Source organism: Enhydra lutris, unplaced genomic scaffold (assembly GCF_002288905.1).
Source record: "Enhydra lutris kenyoni isolate GAN:26980312 unplaced genomic scaffold, ASM228890v2 scaffoldscaffold5, whole genome shotgun sequence".
Lineage (NCBI taxonomy): Eukaryota > Metazoa > Chordata > Mammalia > Carnivora > Mustelidae > Enhydra > Enhydra lutris.
The window spans coordinates 10,929,746-10,954,074 of record NW_019154089.1 but is presented as its reverse complement, the minus strand read 5'-3'; the positions used below and the strand labels follow the sequence as shown (position 1 = coordinate 10,954,074).

The window sequence follows — 24,329 nt, the reverse complement described above, 5'->3', positions numbered from 1 at the left end:
GTGTGTGTGTGTGTGTGTGTGTGTGTGTGTGTGTGTGTGTGTGTGTGTGGATATGGACTTAAGCTTCTACATCAATCAATATTTCTGTAAGATTTTGTAAAAAATGCTTCTAGGCATTTTAAGGATAAAATTTCAATATAAATGTCAATTCCAACCTGTAAGTTTTTTAAAAGTACTTTTTGTAGAACAACAACACAGTTTTGTGTTTTGTAATCAAAGAGTTCAAATATCCCTTGACCTGACCCATTCACAGACAGCTTTTCTGTTGTTTTCTATCTCTCTTTCCGTCGGGATAGATATATATATTTAATTCTTCCAATCGCCTCTCCAACCTCTAGTTTAGTTCCCTGTATTGCTTAGTGAATGAACTCCCTCGCCCTAATTCCAGCAGCCTGGTTGCCCTCCACTCTTGCCACGACTTCTGGGCTCCCGACTTTCTCTCCAGGGACGGTCCTTTCTCCCGCAGAGGCCCCAGTCACTGCACACTTGACGGGGTGGCGGGACGCGCGCCCGAGGAGGAGGCGGCGAAGGGGCCCGAGCCGTTCCAGCGGCGGCGCTCGGAGCAGGGCTTGGCTGGAAGCCTGGAGGCGGGCGGTAAGCGGACAACACCTCCGCGGTGGCTCGGGGGAGAGATACACCAGCCGGAGGACAGTCGGAGGGGATCTGCGACCGGGGCAGGAGGCAACCACTCCCTGCCCGCGTGGCGATCGCCGGGAAGCAGCTGGCCCCGGACCGGTGCGTCGGCCGGGAATCCCTAGGAGCCGGGCCGTGGGGCGCGGGGCGGAGCGGGGGCGGGGCTCGGACCCGGATCTCTCTAGACCTGGGGCATCTCCGACCGAGGCGTGGCCCAGACACCTCCGCGCGGTTTCTGGCGGGTTAAGAGGGGAAGCCGCTGCCTTTCTCAGGCGTCGCCACCCCGCCTTCTCCAGGCTCGAGTTCAGCCTACAAGTTGCAGCCGCCGGAAAGTCTACCCTCAGAAGAAGAGCATCTGCCCTCTGGACATAGTTCTCCTGTTGGTGGTGGGACTTGTTGAGGGCCGCAGAGGCTCCGGGGACTGACCCAGCCTGCGGGGAGAGGGCTGGAGAGGGCCAGAGGACCTCGCAGAGCTCGGGCCGCCGTCGGGGCTTTTGCCAGGCAGGGGCGCTGATCTGGGCTCCTAGATTCCGTGGACCCTGCGAGTGCCCGCGTTGATTTCGCTCGCTCTCCCCTCATCCGCCAGGTGACCCAAGCGACCTCTACTGTGCACACTTCTGATTCTGTTTCTCAAGATTACCCTCTCCGTCCCGGAAAGGCTGGCGCGAACTGCAGGTGCCAGGCTGTAGCCCCGACGACCTGTGGTCTCTGCGGAGAGTTGCATTTGGAGAGAAGGGCTGGTATCCCAGCTGCCTTCTATCCCGGTGGCCTCCATGCTCCTGTCATGTTTAACAGGACTAGCGGCTGGAATAGTCTTCCTGCATTTCTTGCAGAAACTCCTGTTTCCTTACTTCTGGGACGATTTCTGGTTCCTGCTGAAGGTGGTACGCTATGGAATTCGGATGGAGAAGTACGTCCTGAAAGGGGAGCTGTTCACAGTCCTGGATAAATTCCTGAGTCTTGCCAAGAAGCAGCCCCAGAAACCTTTCATCATCTATGAGGGGGACATCCACACCTATCAGGATGTAGACAAAAGGAGTAGCAGAGTGGCCCACGTCTTCCTGAACCATTCCACGCTGAAAAGGGGGGACACCGTGGCTCTTCTGATGAGCAATGAGCCTGACTTCGTCCACGTGTGGTTCGGCTTGGCCAAGCTGGGCTGCGTGGTGGCCTTCCTCAATTCCAACATTCGCTCCAACTGCCTGCTGCACTGTATCCGCAGCTGTGAGCCCCGGGCCCTCGTGGTAGGCGCAGGTAAAGTAAGGGGTGAGGGCTCCCCCCTCCCCGCCCTTCTTTGATAGAACAGTTCACAAATAATGCTTTGTGTGTGTGATGAAGTGTGGTAGTAAGGATACAAAACCGTTTTTAGAGTTGTGACTGGTGGTTTAATTTCCCCTCTTCCGTTTCCATCACTCACTCTCTTATAGATTAGTTAATACCAAGACAAGTTCAAAAAACTTTTCTGAATTCTCTGCTTCTTAGTGCTTTGGGAGAGGGAGGCGGTGTTACTGTTATTGATGACTTCAGTGAATGCAAGAACTTGATAAGTTTTTAATTTTGTCCTATCTGACCAAATTATGTGATGAGTAGGATATATATCTTGATTTCATGGTGGAATACCTGCCTGCCTCTAAGAGTAACACTCTCAAGATTGACTACAGTTGAAGAACAAATATGTTTAATCTGAATTGCGTGAATTCTTATCTTCATGTCTGCTTTTATTTTGCACAGCTTGCAAGCTAGGATTTGCCTAGCAAGGTTAGGTTCCCATCTCCCAGCCAGTGGGCAGGCTCTTGGCTGACTCTTTCTCTCTCTCACCCTAGCCTAGCCGTGCCTGTCATTTTTTTTTTTTTTTTTTTTTTTTTTACCTTGAGTAGGTTCTAGTCTTCTCCCTCCTCCCTTGGAGTTAGGCTTTGGATATGCATATTGACACAGAACTACAAAGAGAAAGTTTCGGTTGAATATCTAATTAGGAAAGAACCTAGGGAGATGGGTCCCACAACCAAGTGGACTTGAATTATGACCAGTGATACTTATTTGGTATAATCTAATGGATTTTTGCATATTTTTCTTGCATGAGGATAGGCAGGTGGAGGATAAGGAGGCTCAACAGCAAGGGCCTTAGTGAAAGTTCTTAAGTATTTTAGACTCATAGGTACACACTAACACCTCAGAGAGAGTTTTTAGATTTATAGAGCATTAAGGAAAAATTATCTACATTTATACATTAGCAGTCTCTAAAGTGTAGAACTTTACGGATAACCTTTATTATATAACTCTTGCATATCACACAATAAGGGATTAGGTGATATATAGTACAAAGGTTAGTTTTTCAAGATTTTTCATTTCTGCCCATTCCCCTTGTCCTTCCAGCTCAACTTGTGACCTGAGAAAGTAGCAACTCACCAACAGTGAGTTTTTATCTGTAAAAATCAATTTGAGATGCTGGAGTTTGAAGCCAAAACCATTTAGTCAACCTGCTTAGTAATAGATAGGTAGAGAAATCAACCTTCAATCTTATTAATAGATTTTTAGCATACTTTAGGATACTTTAGAATATATAAATTACATATGTTTTTCAAAGATGGGACAATTATGTTTTATGTACTTCCTAGGTTGTTGTGTGTTTTGGGGGTTTTTGTTGTTTTTTTTTTTTTCTTTTTTTGGTAAGATGTGGCTTATCAAGGGGACTTTTCTGTATTTGAAGCTCTTAGCCCAATATAGTGTATTCTTGGCATCTTGAGTCAAATTAGTGAAAAATATATACATACAGTTTTTAGAGCTTTAAATTTTAGAGGTCTTAGGTTCTCGTGGAATGTTTCTAATGGAGATGTGTCATTAAACCATTATATCCCCAGGGAAAGTGTATTGAGAAAGAAATGAGTCAGAGGGTTTAGATGGAGATAAGCCAGACAGATTTGTATTTCATATATGGTCTACCACTTCTTAGCTGTGTCATTGAGGAAAAGGTCATCAGGTGCCCTGGGGCTCATTTTACTTTGTTGTAAAAAGGTGACAATACCAATCTACTTCACAATGTAATTTTGAGATCAAATGATGTAGCTTTTGTAAAATGACTAGCTGAGTGGCTTGTATGTACTAACTGGAGCTGTAGTGAATTGAAGTAATTGCTGCTATTATAAAGTCATCTTAGGCTTTTTGTTAGAACTGGCTTCAAACAGGTTTTATAGGCAGGCCAGATAATGTCTTTTAAAAAAATATATTGTATTTCCTTATTTATTTATTTAGAGAGAGGGACAGAGTGAGCAGAGGGAGGGGCAGAGGGAGAGAATCTCAAGCAGACCGCCTGCTGAGTGTGGAGCCCAAAACCAGGCTCCATCTCAGGACCCTGAGATCATGAACTGAGCTGCAATCAAGGGAATTTCAAGCTGAGCCAAATAATGACTTATAATTCTGTCTTCAGGAATAAGTCAAAGCAGGGGCACCTGGGTAACTCAGTCGGTTAAGCGGCTGTCTTCAGCTCAGGTCATGGTCCCGGGGTCCTGGGATCGAGCCCCATCGGGCTCCCTGCTCAGTGGGGAGCCTACTTCTCCCTCTTTCTTTGCCTGCCAGTCTGCCTACTTGTGTTCTTTCTCTCTGTCAAATAGATAAATAAAATTAAAAAAAAAAAAAAGGAATAAGTCAAAGCAAAATATATCAACTCATCTACCAAATTGTTACTGTCATTAACAAAAATATTAACAGTTGCCCTTTACACAAGGCTGATTATGTAAAGATACTCTCATTGCTTCTGAGAGGCAGGTACAGAGCTATATATTGGCAGCAGAGGGAAAGAAGTTCACTGAGGATGTCTAGTTTAACACAACTTAGTTTGCAGAGCAAAGATTCAAAAACTGATCTCTGATACAAGACTGTGCTGTACTATATAATATAGCCCAATTGTTTCTGAGGCTGTCAGCCCCCTTTTCATATAACTATGAAAAAATATACATTCCAGTTATATAGAAATAGTAAAATAAAAGTTGGCTATATATAGACACCAGATTTTTCACATACAGATAACTAGAAAAAATTAAATGTTTTTACAGCGCTTATTCATTTCTCTCACAGTCTGAAGGTTCAAAAGTACTTGCCAGAAGGTTTCCTATCTGTATAACATGGTTTTGAAGATGTGTCAAATGGCATTTCAGATTTCTTTGGAAAATTTGAGTGCTTACTCAAAATTAAATAGTGTTAGGTTAAATCTAATCCTTTCCTCCCAATATTTCAACTGTTATTATTACTATTAGTGGCTGTGGCCAAGATCATCATTTACCTCTATATGCTTTTCTCTTTACTTAGAATAAACAGGAAAATGTTTATCATGCTTGTATATCACTTTAAAAAGTCTATGCAATTATATTGATCTATTTAGCAATAATAATGTTAACAATAATAATAATCTCTTCTATTTCTAAAGTACTTTATGAGTTACAGATTGCTTTTATATATATATTGTCTTATGTGAGCCTCATCACAGCCATAGTCTCATTTTAAAGGGAGCGGAAGCATGGCTTAAAGCAGACAAGCCATCTCCTAGAGCTCACACATGTAGAAGAAGCAATGTACAGATTGGAACTAGCATTTCTGATGTGAAAGCCTGCTGGGTACACCTTTGTCTTTGTCCTCCTGCTCGTGTTCTTTCCCCCATCGCCATTGTTTTCTTTCCTTTCCTCATCCCTTCCTTCCCCACCGCCTTTCCTATCCTGTCTCTAGCCTTCCATCTATCCACCTACTTGCTTTCAGTATCTTTTCCACTAATCCCTCTTACCTCAGGTGTAGTATGGTTCTTCACAGTGACCCACTGATATGGTAAAGTTCTAGTGTGGACTCTGAGGAGGAGGCCTGGAACCAGGATGTAAGTAAGCTCTTTGAGTAGAAGAAGTTTGTCTTGTTTGCTGCTAAATTCTCAAAGCTTAGCACAAAGGAGATGCTCAACAAATATATATTGCCAGGATGAATGAATGACCTCATGAAAAATACAAGGTACATATGGACACTCAGTAACTTATTTACTTGCATATTTTTGCTAATACATTGTCCCACCACTGTCCATTTGGTAATTGATTTTGGTAGTAGATGTGTCAGTGGAATTTCTTTGTTGTGTTATTTTATATAAATGTTGCTAATTGTTAGAATCATGACTCCCCAAAAGTAGGAAGTGCTTTAGATACACTAAGCATCCCCAAAGTTTCAGATTTAGTTGCGTATATGTATTTTGTACTCTCTGCTATCTTAATATACACAAATTATTCTAAGTGGATAACTAAAAAATATATATTAATATTGCCCTGAAATCGTTTACTTTGGATTCAGTAGTATCAGCATGTTTGCAAAGGTTTTGTTTCCTGCTCACAAAAAAGGGCTCTAATAACTTACAGTAATGCAGGCAGATTTACCCTGGTAGTTTTCCTGAACCATTGCGTTCAGACTGTGCAGGGCAGATGTTCCAGTTAAGGATCAAGCCACTGTAATTCTCAAAATGACTTTCAGCCATAAAGGCATCTGCTTTTTAAAAACCAAGAAGAAGGGTTAGAGGAAAAATAAAGACCCTTTAAGTTTTATAGAAAAGTATATGTATTCAGATAGATAAGAAACATGGCTCCTGTAAACTTTTATTATTTAATCTAGGTGTTGTGATAACCGCACATCTATCTATATTCATTTTTAGGACATTTTTATATTTTTACTTACATTTAGTAGAATGAATGGCTGTTTTGCATTTTTATTTTCCATTTTAGACTCAGCTCAGTCAAAGATGACCTCCATTCCAAAAGAAAAGGCTCATTTCAATAGGAAGGTTCCCTCGCTGGAAAAGACAGTATTCTAAGCACTGATATACTTATGGTTTTTTTCTTGTCTGATCATGGGTTCACTGACTGGGGTTCTTATTTACAGTATCTGCTGAATATGTGTTCATGTAAGGGAAAGATGTTTGAATGCTGGCAGGAGCAAAAACTATTTAAAAGGAGATTGTACCTGCTCAGAGAAGTGGCAGTATTAAGTGGGAGAAATATACATCTTGGAGTCAGGAAAACATGGGCTTGAACCCTAACTCTTCCTTTAACTGACTGGTAACACATAGCAGATAATCAATGGGTATCAGTGGGTCTTGTGAATTAAACGTAAAGAACAGAAGAAAGTGCCTGGACCACAGTATATATTTAATAATTGGTTGCCATAATTGTTTTAATTACACGGAAGCAGAGACATACATGCAGAGTAAGAATGTCTACCTTTGCTGTCGGCAGAAGGCCTTTGGGAGGCAGATCCAGGCACATGGCATGTGACCCAGGCAGACTCGTTTTTTGTTTTTTGTTTTTTGTTTTTTTAAAGATTTCATTTATTTGACAGAGAGAGAGAGAGATCACAAGTAGGCAGAGAGGCAGGCAGAGAGAGAGAGGGGAGGAAGCAGGCTCCCTGTGGAGCAGAGAGCCCAACTCGGGGCTCGATCCCAGGACCCTGGGATCATGACCTGAGCCGAAGGCAGAGGCTTTAACCCACTGAGCCACCCAGGTGCCCCGGCAGACTCGTTTTAAGCAGCTGTTCTGTCCTCCCCCGTAGCATTGTGGCCATATCTTCTTCCCAACCCTCAGCAGCTAGGGCTGGAATGGTGTCAGACAAGTTAGGAGCCAGATGGTTAGCTCTTCTCTGGCCAAGAAAAGGAGGATTCTTTCATTTATAACCAAAAAAGAATGTAGAAAAAAACTCTGATGGTGTATGAATCTTGTAGACATACTACCTTGGAATTGCCTTTTCCCAATTTATAGTTTACTTGCTGATTAGTTTGTGTCTGGAGAGCCTTTCCGTGCATTTACTGGTTTTTACTACTTTGCCATTGAAAAATAACAAGCCAAATACATCATGGCGGTGTGTTCCCATTTGGATAATAATTATTCACTGGCAGTGGGAGATGTGCTAGAAATAAAACCAAATGAAGTGTTCTGCTTTTTACTTTCTTACACAATTTTACCTATAATAAATATGCTCTCTGTCCCTCGAAACAGCTGAGAGTGAAAACACGTAAGCCCACTTACAAACTTATGTACATATATTCAGGGCAGCTAATAAAATCATTTCAGGGAAGAATATGTTATCACAATTGAAAGACTTGTGCTTCTGTGGACTTCCTAGAGTTATAATGATTATTATTAAACTAATATTTGTCAGAATAGCTGGCACATTTTTCATGGTGAGGGGTGTTTCTAACCTGTTATGAATTGCCTTAGGACGTTGCTTACTTAAGCATCAGTTTTGTTAGAAACCAGAGCTTGCCCATGCTTTCTATGTCAAACTTGCTGAGCTTCTCTAAGTGGTAGGATGATATTTATAAGCATGAAATGAGATCTACAGTTTCATTTTGGATTCTGTGTGATTATTGCTTTGGAATGTGGAAAGTTCAAGGTAACCATTTGTCCCTGAATTCCATGTAAGTTGTCTTCACGCCTAAAAGTTTCAGTGTTTGCCAATGTATTAAGAGTTACAAGCAGTTCCTTTGAAAACATTGTAAAATAAGATAACTTTAAAAGTTTTTAATGTAGGCTGAATAACATGATTCATACTAAATGGCATAGTAGAGAGATATGTTAGATTTTACTCATTGCATTTTCAATAATGTGAATAAGAGGTAAGATGATGTAGAAACAAATTAATTGGTACAAAAAGTGCTGGAGGATCATAAGTGGAGTTCATAAGTTACCTTTTTTTTTTTAAAGAATTTATTTATTTATTTGAGAGAGAGAAAGTGGGGTATGGGCAGAGGGAGTGGGAGAGGGAGAAGCAGACACCCAGCACTGTGGGGAGCCAATCTGGGACTCCATCCCAGGCCCCCCAGATGATGACCTGAGCTGAAATCAGATGCTTACCTGATTGAGCCACTCGGGCAGCCCTCTAATTTACCTGTTTTGATGCTAATGCTTGCAGTGCTATCTAATGAAGTGCCTTGTGTATATGAGAAATAAAAAAGTGTTTCTTAAAAGACCCTATTGTGTTGAAAGCTTTCTACATTATAGCCTTGTCCTTTGAGGTAGACTTTGTTCAGGATCATAGAATATTCAGGTGTCTCATTTTCTTACAACAGTTTTCTGTCATGACCTGCCACTCCAGGAGATCTCATGGGCAGAGCTCAATTCCATAACCCGATCTCTATCCCGCACCCGCTGCCTGTGGGCGCCAGGTGCCCTGAGCAGAGGTGTGGGTTAGAACACACAACATTCATTTGAGGTGCTCACAGTTTGACAAGTTTTGATGGTAGTACCCTTCACTGAAGAGTAAATCTTCCTGAAACCACAGCCAAGTGTCCTCTAGGTATTGAAAAGTGTGCTATTTTTTGTCAGGACTTACTATTCAGAATTTACTTTCAAAATGGCACTGAACCTTTTCGTTTTGTTAAGGAAGATTGACAGTGATAAATAAATCTTCATTTTTTTTTTTTATCCTCTACAAGACTTTCCAAGTTTTTATTTCAGTTTTCATTATCCTCGACCACATTACCTAGGACTACTGAAGAAATAATTTAATGAAATTCTGTAGAATTCTGAATGTCTCAGCTGAGTCAAGTCAATTAAATTTTAACCTATGAAGGGAACTAAATTGTATTTCCTCTAATTCTTAGGAATCTGCTCACTTCCTTTTTCTTCTAAAACTCATCACTCATTGTAAAAATTGAGTGTTTCTTTTTTTTTTTTTTAAAGATTTTATTTATTTGTCAGAGAGAGAGAGTACACACAAGCAGGCAGAGAGGCAGGCAGAGAGAGAGGATGAAGCAGGCTCCCCGCCGAGCAAGGAGCCCGATGCGGGACTCGATCCCAGGACCCCAGGATCATGACCTGAGCCGAAGGCCGTGGCTTAACCCACTGAGCCATCCAGGCGTCCCAAAAATTGAGTGTTTCTTTATAGACTCTACAATTCCAAAAAAAGATTTGGAGCCACAATTAATCACATTATAACTTTCTCTGCACTTTTTCTTTTTTTTTTACTACTTAGACTTACATATCATTACAAACATTTTAAGTTTTTGCTGTTAATTTACAATTCCAGACAAGAAATTTGAAATGAAGATAATGAAATGAGTCAGTTCAGAGACTTGTACTTATACATTCAAATTGCCAGAAAGAGTCATTAAAACAAGATTAGGGGTGCCTGGTTGTCTCAATGGGTTAAGCATTCTGCTTAAGATTCTCTCTCTCCTTCTACTTCTGCCCCTCCCTGCCCTGGCCACCCCGTCAAAAACAACGACAACACAAAAGAAAATAGAAAGTCTCGATCATTTGTTTGTTCTGTTTTTTCATTTGTGGCTTATTCTTCCCCCACTATTCCCTGTGATTTTTCACTTCTTACCGAAGCAATCTATAGCTAGCAGCACGCTGTATATACTCAGTGGAACTCTGGACTCTTACAGTTTATTTTATGTGGATTTGTGACAGAAATAAAAATTAATTCAAAGAAGTTCAAGTCCCAGTCTGCCTCCCTACCCCCTGCATATGAACTTATCATTTTCTGTGTTTCCTTGGTTGTTTTATTTGGGAACTACTTGGTCTAATTTGACGTGTTTCTCTTGTTGTTTCTTCCTGATCAGTCTGGATTATAGATTTTGAGGAACTAAGTCATGAGTCCTTCTCAAATGTGTTATATTATAGTAGAACTAAATAGTGGCTGACAAATGGCTTTTTGAGGTTGCCAGATACTGATTTCCATTTCCAGAAAAATGTTTAATGCAGGACACCGAGTTCAGCTTCAAAGCAGAATATATCTTGTAAGTATTCTTGAAGTTTGGATAAAAATTTAGAAAAAAATATAATTGCTTGGATGGAAAGGTTCATATTTACGTGTACTTGAGCTTTTAACCAGGGTATATTTTACATTTAATAACATTTTTCATAATTGATTTATGAGGTAATGTATAGATTTTAGGGATAATTAACCACAGGTTATAATAACGGTTGTATCCACCAACTTGTGATGTGGTATATTAATTTTCCAGGGCTGCTATAATAAACTCCTGCAAACTGGGTTGTGTAAAACAAAAGAAATTTATACCCTCACCATTCTGTGGGCTAGAAGTCCAAAATAAAAGTGTCCTTTGGGCCACACTCCCTCTAAAGGATTTAGGAAAAAGTTTTCCTTTGCCTCTTCCTAACTTTTGGCAGTTGCTGGTAATCTCTGGCATTCCTTGCATTAACTCCAAAATCCAGTGGGTATTACCGCTTAGTATTTCTAAGGATGGTAAGGTGGATTTTAAGATAAGTAATGTAGTGCTCAGAAATCCCTTATAACTTAGACAAATACGACATTTTAGAGGAATACCACACTGAAACTGGAGCTCCTTTGTGGAATATAAAAGTCAAACTTCTGTGTTAGAGATCCATATTAAAATAGGGGAGTGTTAAATTTTAAAGGTATTTTGAGACTGTGAATAACTGTGTCTCTACTCTAGAAAAAACTATGAGGCCTCACTGGCTTACACAAAAGACTCTGGGAATGATGAGGCTCTGCTTCTTTTATATCCTACCGAGTGCTGGATACCTTAATAAATATTTCCTCCTCAGGGACTCACGCCCACCTTCTGCCTCTCTTATTCTCTACCAGCTCCTCCTGAGCAAATAAGGTTTTCTTCTACATTAATGGCCAAATGAAAAAGTTTGGGTTCAGTCTCCCAAATTAATGCAACATAGCCTCTCCTCTCCAGGTGCTCTTTTGTTTTCTATACAGTAGAGACTTCCTGGGAGATGTATCTTTTTTTTCCTTTCTGAAATCTGAATTGCAGCCCAGACCTTTGGTCTTGTGAGGTGAGATTCTCAAGTTCTTCAGGCCTGAAGACACCCGCATTTCAGGCTTTTCTACTTCTTGCTTTCCTTTTTGCTTGCTGTTGTCTCTAGGTGGCTCTTGGATCTCACACTGCTGCGGATGGAGGTTGTGCTGTCTTCAATCTGCTCCCACCTTGCCAGACCCCGGGGACCTTGTTGCCTGTTATAGAAGGCATTCATTTCATCCTTTTGCTTTCAAAGACTTTCACCTTTGGATAACCTGATCTAGAGAAAAGCGTATCTTTAAATTTCCTCACTTAACTTTTGGCTCTGAAACAGTGTCTAAACCATAATGATCTGAGGACTCCAGAGGGGTCAGCAGAGTTTCCTGAATGTATTGCATTATGGTAGAATTAATCAGTGATACACTGATAGATGGCTTTGGAGAATAATGAGCTACCGAGATCTATTTCAATGAAAATGTTTACTGTGGTATCCTGAGTGTAGATTTAAAGCAGAATATAAAAATAGAGTTTCATTTAAAAATTAGAAAAAAAATCATAATCTGAACAATGGTGTCTCCAGAATTTTATTTGAAGCAGCCTATTTGCATTTATTACATCAGGTGGTAACCAGATTTCCCTTTCAGTTGGACCTGTTGAATCAGAATCATAAAATGGCTATGATATTAATTATCCCAATGAAGATGAAGTCAGCATGATAGTGACATTTATCCATGTTCCAGCAGAGAAAAGAAAACACAAGTTAATGATTTGAGATTTATGTTTTATTTCTCTCTTCCTTAACCTCTGGTTTTTAGATCTGCTTGAAACTGTAGAAGAAATCCTTCCAAGCCTCCCAGAAGGTATCACCGTTTGGGGAATGAGTGATTCTGTTCCACAGGGCATAACTTCACTCAAAGAAAAACTAAGCACAGCATCTGACAGGCCCGTGCCCCGCAGCTACCATGTGGCTTCAAGTCTCAAGTCTCCTCATCTTTATATTTTTACATCCGGAACTACAGGTAGGATCCGTTTCTTCTCCAGAATTAAGAAGAATGCAACACGGGGCTGCCTGGGTGGCTCAGTGGGTTAAGCCTCTGCCTTCAGCTCGGGTCATGATCTCAGGGTCCTGGGATCGAGTCCCACATCAGGCTCTCTGCTAGGCAGGGAGCCTGCTTCCTCCTCTCTCTCTCTCTCTCTCTCTCTCTCTCTACTTGTGATCTCTCTGTCAAATAAATAAAATCTTTAAAAAAAGAAGAATGCAACACATTTGCAAAGCAACAGGAGTTGCTGTCATGTACTCACCAAACTCTGAGAAAGCATGCATTCAAGAGGTCCCAAGGTTCTTAGATCTTAGAACTCTCAAACTTAGATGAATTTGCTCTCACCATGACTTGGCAAGTTACCATGTTTGCTTGACCATTGTCTCATTTAGAAAGATTTTCTTCAAGTGTCATCGAAGACCTTGAAATGAGTAAAGACCTTGATCCAGCCCAGTTGCTCCGAGTGTGAAATTTGGCCAGCTTATTGGCAAGACACCTGCTAGCTTCTCTATTCCTTAAGATTCCTGATACGTAAAATGAGGAGATTTGTTTATGTAGTTTCGAATTATCTTCCTGGATCAAAAAATCCATCAGTCTACTTCAAAATAGCCTTCTGGGGGCACCTGGGTGGCTCAGTGGGTTAAAGCGTCTGCCTTCAGCTCGGGTCATGATCCCAGGGTCCTGGAATTGAGCCCTGCATCGGGCTTTCTGCTCAGCGGGGAGCTTGTCCCCCCACCCTGCCTGCCTCTCTGCTTACTTGTGATCTCTTTCTGTCCAAAAAAAAAAAAAAAAAAAAAAAGTTAAAATAGCCTTCTGTGTTCTTATGTGCCATCTTAAATCCTAAACACAATCCAGCTATAGCTGTAGTTTAAGCATGGGGAGCAGGCTCTCCTACTTTTCCTTAGGGAGATTGGAATGTGTGACAAACAGGAAGTCTTCAAAGCAGTGGGGAGTTAGGAGAAGATACAAAATAGAATCAAGTAACTAAACATCTCCCCCTCCCTTTTTGTAGGTAAAAAAAAAAATCACAACACCCAAAAATAAAAAGAATGATTAAACCGCCTTAGAATTCAAAAGAAATGTTAAACCTAATTGACTCTTAGGAAAAGGTGAATGGTATTTATGATAGGCTAAATAAGCTTTTGTCGTTAGTGTGAAGATGATCAGGTGTTTGAATTAGTGCAAGGAAAAATATTCTGTTAACTAATTTCCTAAGCACTGGTGGTATTGTAAGCAAACTATTGCATAAGTAAAGTTTTCCTTTCTCTTTTTCTTTTCTCTTTCTATTTGTGTGTGTGTCTGTTTCTCTTTTATTTACTCTTTAGAGGCTAACAATGATCTTTTAGACTGGAGAGTAGACTATAGTTTTGATGTCTAGAACAGCTTTGATAAATGAACTGGAAAGTGCTCATGTGTTTCAGGTTGTCAGCATACATTCAGTCTGACTTTGGACTTTGAAAGAGACAGTGAAATTTCAGAAATGCTTTGAAAACTTTCAACCGAAGGTACTTAACCAATTTATCTGTATGGCTGTTTTCTTGTGAAAAATAGAAAGTGATTGGTCTTCCAAACATTCTTTACCACTTCCCCCATCACAAGGCCCAAAGAGAACAAGCTGGGGTGGAGGGTGGTGGTGCCCGGGGGCTCAGTTAGTTGACATTGAGCTCTTGATTCTGGCTCAGGCCATGATCACAAGGTCATGAGTTTGAGCCCCTCATCAGGCTCTGCACTGAGCATGGAGCCTGCTTAAGATTCTCTCTCCCTCTACCCCACCCACCTCCCACTAGCTTGCACATACTCTCTCTATCAAAAAAAAAAAAAAAAAGAGAGAGAGACAATAAGCCAGAGCCACTAGTAACAGCTTTCATTTTCCAAGATTGAAACCAGATTGTTCTAATCGTTTATATAACAGGCCGAAAGCAAAAGCACTACTGATTTTTATTTTATTTTATATTTATGTTAAAGTTATATAGCTCAGAGATAAATTCTAATACTTTTAGAAATTTTAGAGAGAAGTACACTTATAACTTCCTTCCCCATTTCTCCTTCTCCAAACCAACTACAGTCAATATTTTTAGATCTTTATTTTTAGAATCACTTCCATTTCCTTTCATAAAAGGAGTATCTTACTGGATACTTAGTAGATGCTTACTGAAGAGTATCTACTGATTTTCCATGATGGAAATGATTTGTTTTCTTTGACCAACCACTCTCTCTCTCCATTCATTTCTTTTTCTCTGGTGGAGACACATTCTTTCCCTAATGTCACACTAATATTGTGTTCTTATGAATTTTGACTGGATTGGTATCAGTTATCATAACTTAGTAAACACTGTTAGGCCTTCCATGTAAAATTCCCCCCAACCTGGGATTGACCATTATTTTTATTTGTTTCCTTGCTTCCTTAATTTTCTATACACTTTTTGCTGGTTCCTACTTTCCTCTTTTTCACCTTTGATATTGATAAGATAGTCTGTATGTTGTCAAGCCTTTGTTCTTGGCCACTTTTTGCCTGGAGCTTCTCTGTGATTTCAGTCTCAAGCCCTCATTCTCTGGCTGTCCTGTCTTTTTTCACCGTTGTCCTGGGAATTCACTTCAGTTCTTTTCTTTTTCTTGATCCCCTAATTTCTAGATTCTAAATTAGTTTCCTCAGTTTACTTTTCATTTTTTAAAAAAGATTTTTATTGATTTATTTGACAGAGATCACAAGTAGGCAGAGAGACAGGCAGAGAGAGAGGGGAAGCAGGCTCCCCGCTGAGCAGAGAGCCCCATGTGGGGCTCAATCCCAGGACCCAGAGATCATGACCTGAGCCAAAGGCAGAGGCTTTAACCCACTGAGCCACCCAGGTGCCCCAGTTTACTTTTTATCTTATCACTGCACTGATTTCAGTAGCTGCCTCCTCTAAAGAATATTTAAGAGGGGAGCTCTTGGGTGGCTCAGTCGGTTGAGCATCGGACTGTTGGTTTTGGCTCAGGTCTTAGGGTCAGGAGATCAAACCCCATGGCAGGCTCCATGCTTAGGGGGGCTCTGCTGGAGATTCTCCCTCTCTCCTTCTGCCCCTCCCCATGCTTGCATCAGGCAGTCTCTCGTGTTTGCTCTTTCTCTCTCTGTTTCTTTAAAATAAATAAATCTTTTTTAAAAAGAAGAGTATTTAGGAGGTAAAATCTCTAAGTCCTCACATCTGGAAATACCTTTATCCTTGTTTGTGTAGCATTCTAGGTTAAACACAATTTTTATCCCTGGCTGTAAGGACATCCCACTGTCTTCTGACTTCCACACAGTGAGACATTGTTTTCTTTCTGATTTCTTACCCTTTACATGCGAGCTGGTGTTATTTTTCTCTTTCTTTGGGGGGGAATTTTTTAACCTTCTGGGAGTCTTCAGTAGTCTCTAATCTGATGATGACTTGTACTGGGACTAGTCTTATTTATCCATTTTATTGGGAAATTTGTAGGCCTTTTCCGTCTGGAAACTCATATCTTGCAATTCTATATACTTGGAAATTGAAAAAAGTTCTACATCCCCTTCTTTATCCTTCTTTATTGTTGTTCTTTCTATACAGTCCCTCCTATTGTATTTGTTTGTTTGTTCATTCTTTTGTCTTTGAAACTCAAAGTTTTTAAAGATTGGCCCTCCTGGACTGAGTTATTAATTTTCTAATCTTTTCTATCCCATTTTCCTTCCTTATTTTTCATCTACTTTCTGAGTGATTTATCTTTTAAACCTCTGTTCTCTGAAAATGCCTCTTTGTGTAGCAGGCTATTTTTGTATTATTGATTATTTGTTATGTTGTATCTCTCAGAATATTAGTGATAATTTTTTTTAAAATATCTCTTCACCTTGTCTCTTTTTTTGCCAACAACCTCTTATCTTTTGGTTTATTTTGGTCTCTATCCTTTATCCTAGAGGATTTCCTTAAATAACTGGTGACCTTTGGCTGTCAGTTCATATTTAAAGTGCAGACACTGAAACACACACAAAACCCCCCAAAACAGATCCTGGCTAGAAGCTGTGTGTGCATGAGTAGGATTTGTGGACTGATTGATTTCGTCATCCAGGACATTTTCTTGGGGGACTCATGACTGCCAGCGTCTTTCGGTTTTGACTTGTGAATGGTTCAGATTCCTCACAAGAAGCTCAAAGGGTAAAATGAGTCAAATGTAGAAGGGGGCTGGAGGAATAAGCAGACTTTCTCTCATTCCCCTTCTTTGCTCAATATTTCTTCTTCCTCATATTTCCTGAGGCTCATCTTTTCCAGAGAATAAATCTCATAACTTCTACCAGTATGGCAGAAGCAATCTGGGCTATAATTTGTTCTGTGTTCTGAATTTTAGAACAAATACCAAAAGCATTTATTGACATTCTTCCAAAATTATTTTGTGAATGAGCTTACACAGGGAAAGTGAGCATAATAATACAAAGAGGAAAAAAAGAAGTACAGGCCATCCAAAAAATAAAAGAAGAGTGATACAAATGTCATCTTCTTATAGCTTAAAGTCCTAAGCAACCTGGGGTCCTCTTATGGAGAGCAAAACAGAGCCATGTACAGAATTGGTCATACAGTGGATGCCTTGATTTTTTAAAATAATGCTATCGAAGAGTGTAACAAAACCATGATGCAGCCTCATTAAAGATTTAATTGACATTTTTTTATGAAAAGAATCTCTAATACAGACTGGTGTTTTGCAACTTAGAACCTTGACCTGAATTGATTGTAACAGTAGTTAATATAATCATTTATATTAGTATGCCATTTAATGTCAGAAAAGTCAATGGATTCTCATACAGCAAAGTCTTCTGATGTTGATAATGAAGAGGGTGTTGCTGTATTTTAGGAAGTGGTGTAGAAAGTGAGGCTTTGAAAAAGTGAGCAATGGAGGGAGAGAGTTCTCTTGTGAGGCCTTTCAGCAGTCTCTAAGAAAGCCCTTGGGCTGATAGTGAACATTTCCTAGACATTCTTACTAATGCTAAGCCCTGTTTACTCAAGATCACCAAAATATTATGTTCCTACATCTGAACAAACATAGAGTGTGTCTGAGCAAGAAAAAGATTGACATCAGTTTTGATGGCATTCCTGTCTCTTTGACCTAGAAGGTTTTCTTGATGAACAAGGGGTGAGCATTATATAGATACCCTTTTCTATAACCTTGACTTCATTGTTTCTTAAATAGAACTTCCATAAAGCTCCTTGTTTGTAGTTCCATATTTATCATCCATTCTATGGTACCTGTTCATCAAATTTCTAAGCCTTTCTAGGGCTCCGTGGTGGGGGAAATCAGCTTTCTTCAAGGCTCCTCTCAGGTGTCAGCTTCTTGGGTCTGTGTCAGTCATCATGGCTGTCCATCTGCTCTTCTGAAATTTTATTGATTTCATCCATAAATCCATTCTTTTTGCATTGAGGGTCTAAGTATGTGTACTTTCTGCCAAATTCTAATTCTGTTATTATTCACTGGTCTTAGTTAGGTACCCTCAAGAATATCTAGGAAAACTGTTTAAGCCTGGACAGCGCAGCCATGGGTTCAACTGTTCCTAGAAGGAGAGGGAGGAGGAAAACTAGCTCACTACCCGCTAAGCTTTTCCTGGAAGCCAGGTGCTATTACCATCTCAATCTTTCTTTCCTTCATCTCTCCTTTTCCTTAACCTTATGGAATTTTTCATTTTTCCAAAACTGTCCCAGAATTCCCCAAATTATTTATTCCTGCCTCTGGATTAGATTTCTCTTGACATCATCTCTTCCTCCTTCACCCTCCTAATCCCCAACTCACTGGACATACCTTCCTCCTACCTTTATGCCTGGACCTCCTCCTGGACCTATGAGGATTTCCAATGCCAAGGATTTGTAGAAGGTTAGAAGAGCAGAGGACTTCAGAGCATTTCTCAAAGTGTGTTCTATGATAGGTCCCTTCACATGTTTAAAGAAGTGAAATAAACATTAAAAAGGGGTGGGATGCCTGGGTTGTTTAGTCGGTGGAGCATCTGACTTGATACCACATCTTGATCTCAGCGTTGTGAGTTAAAGCCCTCACTGGGTGTGGAGTATACCTAAAAAAAAAGAAAAGAAAAATGAAATAAGATAAAGTAAAATCATATGTGTGTGTGTGTGTGTGTGTGTGTGTGTGTATAATAAAATTATGTATATATATGACTTTATGACCATGTAAGTTTGAGAGACACCATTAACAAAAATACCAAAGTTTTTGTATTGCTGGACTCTGCAAGGGCTTTAAAATGTTAATGTGCTTTCTAACTCTTCAAAGGGGGATGCTAAAATGCATTTTTAACAAACTTTTTTCTCCTTTTTCTTCTTTCCAACTTTAATCTCCATCAACCTTTGATCATTTTAATTTCTTGGACAATCTCATATCTGTTGTCTCTTTTATAAAAAAAAATCTAGGGGATGGAGTACCTGAGTGGTTCAGTCGGTTAAGCAACCGACTCTTGATTTCAGCTCGGGCAGATCATGATCTCAGGGTCCTGAGCTTGAGCTCTGTGTCTGGCTCCATGCTGGTGTGAAGCTTATTTAAGATTCTCTATCTCCTTGTCCCTCTGCACCCCGCCCCCAAATCTAACTGAGTACTTTGGATGGTTTATAATAAATTAATGAGTTCATTATCACTTAAAGCTAACCAAATTAGGAAAGGAAATATCATTAATTAGTTTACTAAAGTGCTTTGAAGGAGTGACATAAACATACAGATGGAAAACAACTAGATAAAGTATCCTCTTTTTTTTTTTTTTTTTTTTTTGGTCACACCGTAATTGAAAAATTATTTTAAAGTTGGGTTTCCATGAGATCAGAAACAGCATGGGAAGTAAGGAATATAGTGATTCAAGAACCATGGGTGGGAACTTCTTAGAAGCAGAAAACACATAAAAACTTGATCCTCTGGATTAAGAAGAGAAAGGCATTAAATTATCAAGACCGAGGATGGAGATAGGTTCACCCAAAATCTTTATACGTGGCTATGATGAGAAAATTTGGACAGATTCCCTGTGCATGTGGATGACTAGAAACTTCCATGTTGTGAGATGCCAACCTGTCAGGAAGAGCCAGAGAGACTTCTTTTGAAAAAAATTAATAAATTTTAGCTAGGATAAAGGCAAGATAATGCCAGCCTTTGCATATGAGATCAATTGTCTTCCAGTTTAGTAGAAATGCAACACGAAGCTGGTCAGAAAATGTCAGGGCAGGTACAACAACAAGGTGGATTTGAAGTTCACCGGGTTAGTGTCTAGGAGACACTAAAACATGTGGTTCATAGTTCTAGGTGCCGCTGTGACCAAAAACCCTATGAGGGGCACCTGGGTGGCTCAGTGGGTTAAAGCCTCACCCTTCCGCTCAGGTTGTGGTCCCAGGGTCCTGGAATCGAGTCCTGGAAGAGAGTCCCGGCTCTCTGCTCGGCAGGGAGCCTGCTTCCTCCTCTCTCTGCCTGCCTCTCTGCCTACTTGTGATCTCTGTCAAATGGATAAATAAAATCTTTAAAAAAAAAAAAAAGAACTTCTTAAAAAAAACTATGAAAATTTTGGCTCTTATCAGTGAATATGTTAAATCAGAGATAATGATATCCTACTACTAGTAAGATGGTGCCCCCATTGACTGAGCCACGTGTAAGTAATTTTGATTACTACAAACTGCTGAATAGAGGATGAAACCGGAGAAGGCCTACCAGAGCAAAATTGGAGTTTAGTTTGTATGGAACAGGTAGAGCTCATTGTCTGAGTGAGATATATGTTGGGACATAGAAAGACCAGTGTGAGTCAAATCTCAGTTGGAAGATCAAGCATCATTTCAAGCATCGTTCACAGTCCATCCATGCTGTCACAAATGGGAAGATATCTAAAAAAGAAAAACAAAAACAAATGGGAGGGTATCTTCCTTTTGAATGGCTGGAAAATATTCCACTGTGTGTATGTATGCATCTTTTTCATCCATTGATGGACTTGTTCCCATATCTTGGCTATTGTGAATAATGCTATAATAAACATGGGGGTGCAGATGTCTTGTTGAAATCTCATTTTCATTTCCTTTAGGTATATATATAGAAGTAGAATAGGATCATATGGTAAATTTATTTTTAATTTTTTGAAAACCTCCATATTGTTTTCTATAGTGGTTAGATCAATTTACATTCCTACCAGCAATGTATAAATATTCTGTTTTTATTGCATCCTTGCCAGCACCTGTTCTCTCTTGTCTTCTTGATGGTAGCCATTTTAATAAGTGTGAGGTGTTATCTCATTGTGGTTTCAATTTGCATTTCCCTTGTGATTAGTGATATTGAACATCATTTCATGTGTCTGTTGGCCATTTTGATGTGCAGTTCAGAGAAATGTCTATTTAATTCTCCTGCCCTGTTTTTAATTGGATTTTCTTCTGTTACTGACTTACTTCTTTATAGGTTTTGAATGCTAACCTCTTATCTGATATATAGTTTGAAGAAATTTTCTCCCATTCTTAGGTTGTCTTTTTATTTGGCGGTTTCTTTTGCTGTGCAGAAGCCTTTGAGTTTGATGTAATCCCATTTGTTAAATTTTCTTTTATCACGTGTGATTTTCGTATTGTATTCAAAAATATTGCCAAGACCAGTATCAGTGACCTTCTTCCGTATGTTTTCTTTTATGAGTTTAATTGTATTAGGTATTATGTCTAGGTCTTTGATCCATGTCATGTTAATTTTTTTGTGGTGTGAAATAGAGGTCCAATTTCATGGTTCTATATATATTTCTTCAGCATTCCCAGCACCATTTGTTGAAGATATTTTCTGCAGTAGGTATTCTTGACCCCTTTGTCAAATATTAGTTGACCATATATGCCAGGGTTTAATTATGGGCTCTCCATTATGTTTTATTAGTAAATGTGTCTATTTTTTTGTGAGTATCATACTGTTTTTATTACTATGGCTTTGTAGTATAGTTTGAAATTCAGAAGCCTGATACCTCTGCCTTTGTTCTTTTTTTCTCAGGATTACTTTGGCTCTTTGGGGTGTTTTGTGGTTCCACCAAATTTTGGGGATTGTTTCCTGTATTTCTGTGAAGAATTCCTTTGGTATTTTGATGGTGATTGCATTGAATCTGTAGATAGTTTTGGGAGGTATGATCATTCTAATAATACTGATTCTTCCAGTACATGAACGTGGGATGTCTTTCTTTTTATGTTTTCTTCATTTCTTTTATCAAAGTTTTATAGTTTTCATTGCATGTATGTTTCATTTCCTTGAGCAAATTTATTCCTAAGGATTTTATTATATTTGATACTATTGTGAATGGGATGGTTTTCTTTCTTTTTTTTTTCTAATTGATACATCATTAGTATAAAGGAATACAGTTGATTTCTCTACATTGATTTTGTGTCTTAATACTTCACTGCAATTGTTAACTCCCATAGTCTTTTGATTAATTATTTGGGATTTTCTATTAACTCATATCACCAGCAAATAAAGACAATTTTACTTCTTTCTTTCCTATTTGAGATAAATTTTATTTCTTTGTCTTGCCTAATTGCTCTAGCTAGGACTTCCAGTAATGTGTTGAATAGGAGTGGTGAGAGTGGATGTCCTGGCCTTGTTCCTCATCTTAGAAGAAATGTTTCAGTTTCTCTCCATTGAATATAATGTTAACTGTGGGTCTGTCATACATGATCTTTATTTTGTTGAGGTATATTCCATCAATACACAGTTTGTTAAAAATTTTTATCATAAGACGATATTGTATAGTCAGATGCTTTTTTTCTATGTCTGTTGAAATGATCATCTGATTTATCTATTTCCTTTATTGATGTGTGATGTATTATATATATTGATTCACATATGTTGAACCATCCTTGCATCCCAGGGATAAATCCCCCTTGGTCGTGGTGTATTATGATTTTAATATGTTCTAGAATTTGGTTTACTAATATGTCATTGAGAATTTTTGCATCTGTTTTCATTATGGATATTGGTTTATATATTTGTTCTTGTATTTTTATCTGGTTTTAGTATCAAAGTAATGCTGACTTTGTAGAATGAGTTTGAAAGTGTTTCTTCCTCATCAATATTTTAGAAGAGCTTGAGGAAGATTGGTGTCAATTCTTCAGTTGTTTGGTAGAATTCTCCAGTGAAGTATCTTATCTGGTCCCAGAGATTTCAGTTTTGGGAGTTGGTGTTTTTTCTTTTTGTTTAATTCAATCTTTTTACTCATTATTGGATTTTCTATTTCTTCCTCATTGAGTCTTGGTACATTGTGTGCTTCTAGCAACATATCCATTTCTTCTAGTTTGTATAATTTGTTGCCATATAATTCTTCACTTTAGTTCTCATGATTGTTTTTAATTTTTAGGGTCAGTTATAATGTCTTCTCTTTCATTTCTGATTTTATTTATTCGAGCCTTCTCTCCAGTTAGTTTAGAGAAAGTTTGCCAATTTTGTTGATCTTTTTAGAGAACCAGCTTTTAGTTTTGTTGATCCTTTCTCTTTTTTATCTGGTCTGTATTTCATAATTTCTGCTCTGATCCTTATTATTTCCTTCTTCTGCTAACTTTGAGCTTAACTTTTTCTTCTTTTTCTATTTCCTTAAGGTGCAAAGTTAGGTTGTTTGAGATCTTTCTAACTTCTTAATGTAGGCATTTGTAGCTATAAACTTTCCTCTCAGAACTGCTGTTGCTGTATTACACAATATTTGGGATGTTGTGTTTTCAGTTTCTTTTGTTTTGACATAATTTTTAATTTCCCTTCTGATTTCTTCTTTGACCAAATGGCTGCTTAGAAGTGTGTTATTTAGCTTCCACAATTTGTAGATTGATCTTACTTTCCTCTTGTTGCTGATTTCCCGTATTATACCATTGTGTTCAGAGAAGATAGTTGATATGATTTCAGTCTTCCTAAATTTGCTAAGATCTGTTTTGTGACTTACGGCATGATCTACCCTGGAGATTTTTCCATGTGCATTTGAGAAGAATGTGTAATCTGCTGCTGTTGGATGAACTGTCCTGTACATGTGTATTAGGTCCATTTTTTCTAAAATGTTAAATTCCAGTGTTTCCTTGTTGATTTTCTTACTGAATGATCTACCCATTGTTGATGGTGGGGTACTGAGGTTCCCTACAAGAGCTTATCAGCTTTTTTACTAAGGTCAAGTGTGAAATACCCTACAATTATTGTACTGTCATGTATTTCTTCCTTAAGATCTGTTATTAATTGCTTAATACAAGTAACACCTATTAAATACATTGTTAAATTGCTTAATACATTTAACATCTGTGCTCAGGTGTTAAGAACATTATCTATTTATGATCACTGTATTTTCTTGAGGTACTGACCCCTTATCATTTTATAATTACCTTCTTTCTCTTACTACCCATTTGGCTTGAAGTCTATTTTGTGAGATAAATGGCTATGCCTGCCTTCTTTTGATTTCCATTTGTTTGGAAATCAACTTGTATCCTTTCATTAGGAACTTATTAGTGTCTTCAGAGCTGAAATGATTCCCCTGTAGGCAGCATATAATTGGGCCTTTTAAATTTTAAATCCATGCAGCCACTCTGTGGTTTTTGACTGGTGAGTACAAACCATTTACATTATTGATAATGCAAGGATTTACTGGTGTCATTTATCTTTTACCTTTTGGTTATTTTGTGTCTCTTTTGTTTCTTTTTCTTTTTCTTTTCCTTTTTCCTTTTTTTTTTAAATTTTATTTTTTATAAACATATATTTTTATCCCCAGGGGTACAGGTCTGTGAATCACCAGGTTTACACACTTCACAGCACTCACCATAGCACATACACTCCCCAATGTCCATAACCCCACCCCCCCTCCCAACCCCCCTCCCCCCATCAACCCTCAGTTTGTTTTGTGAGATTAAGAGTCACTTATGGTTTGTCTCCCTCCCAATCCCATCTTGTTTCATTTACTCTTCTCCTACCCCCTT

At 39.0% G+C, this 24,329-nt stretch overlaps 1 protein-coding gene across 1 annotated transcript in view; it reads left to right on the top strand.

The window, feature by feature from the left end:
• The first annotated feature begins 1,406 nt into the window (after positions 1-1,406).
• The window catches only part of LOC111141247 (solute carrier family 27 member 6), a 69,421-nt gene continuing 46,498 nt past the window's right edge, over positions 1,407-24,329 (top strand). The window contains exons 1-2 of the mRNA XM_022493680.1: positions 1,407-1,887; positions 12,199-12,402. Of these exons, the coding sequence (XP_022349388.1) occupies positions 1,407-1,887; positions 12,199-12,402 (685 nt within the window). The remainder of the gene's footprint in view (positions 1,888-12,198; positions 12,403-24,329) is intronic.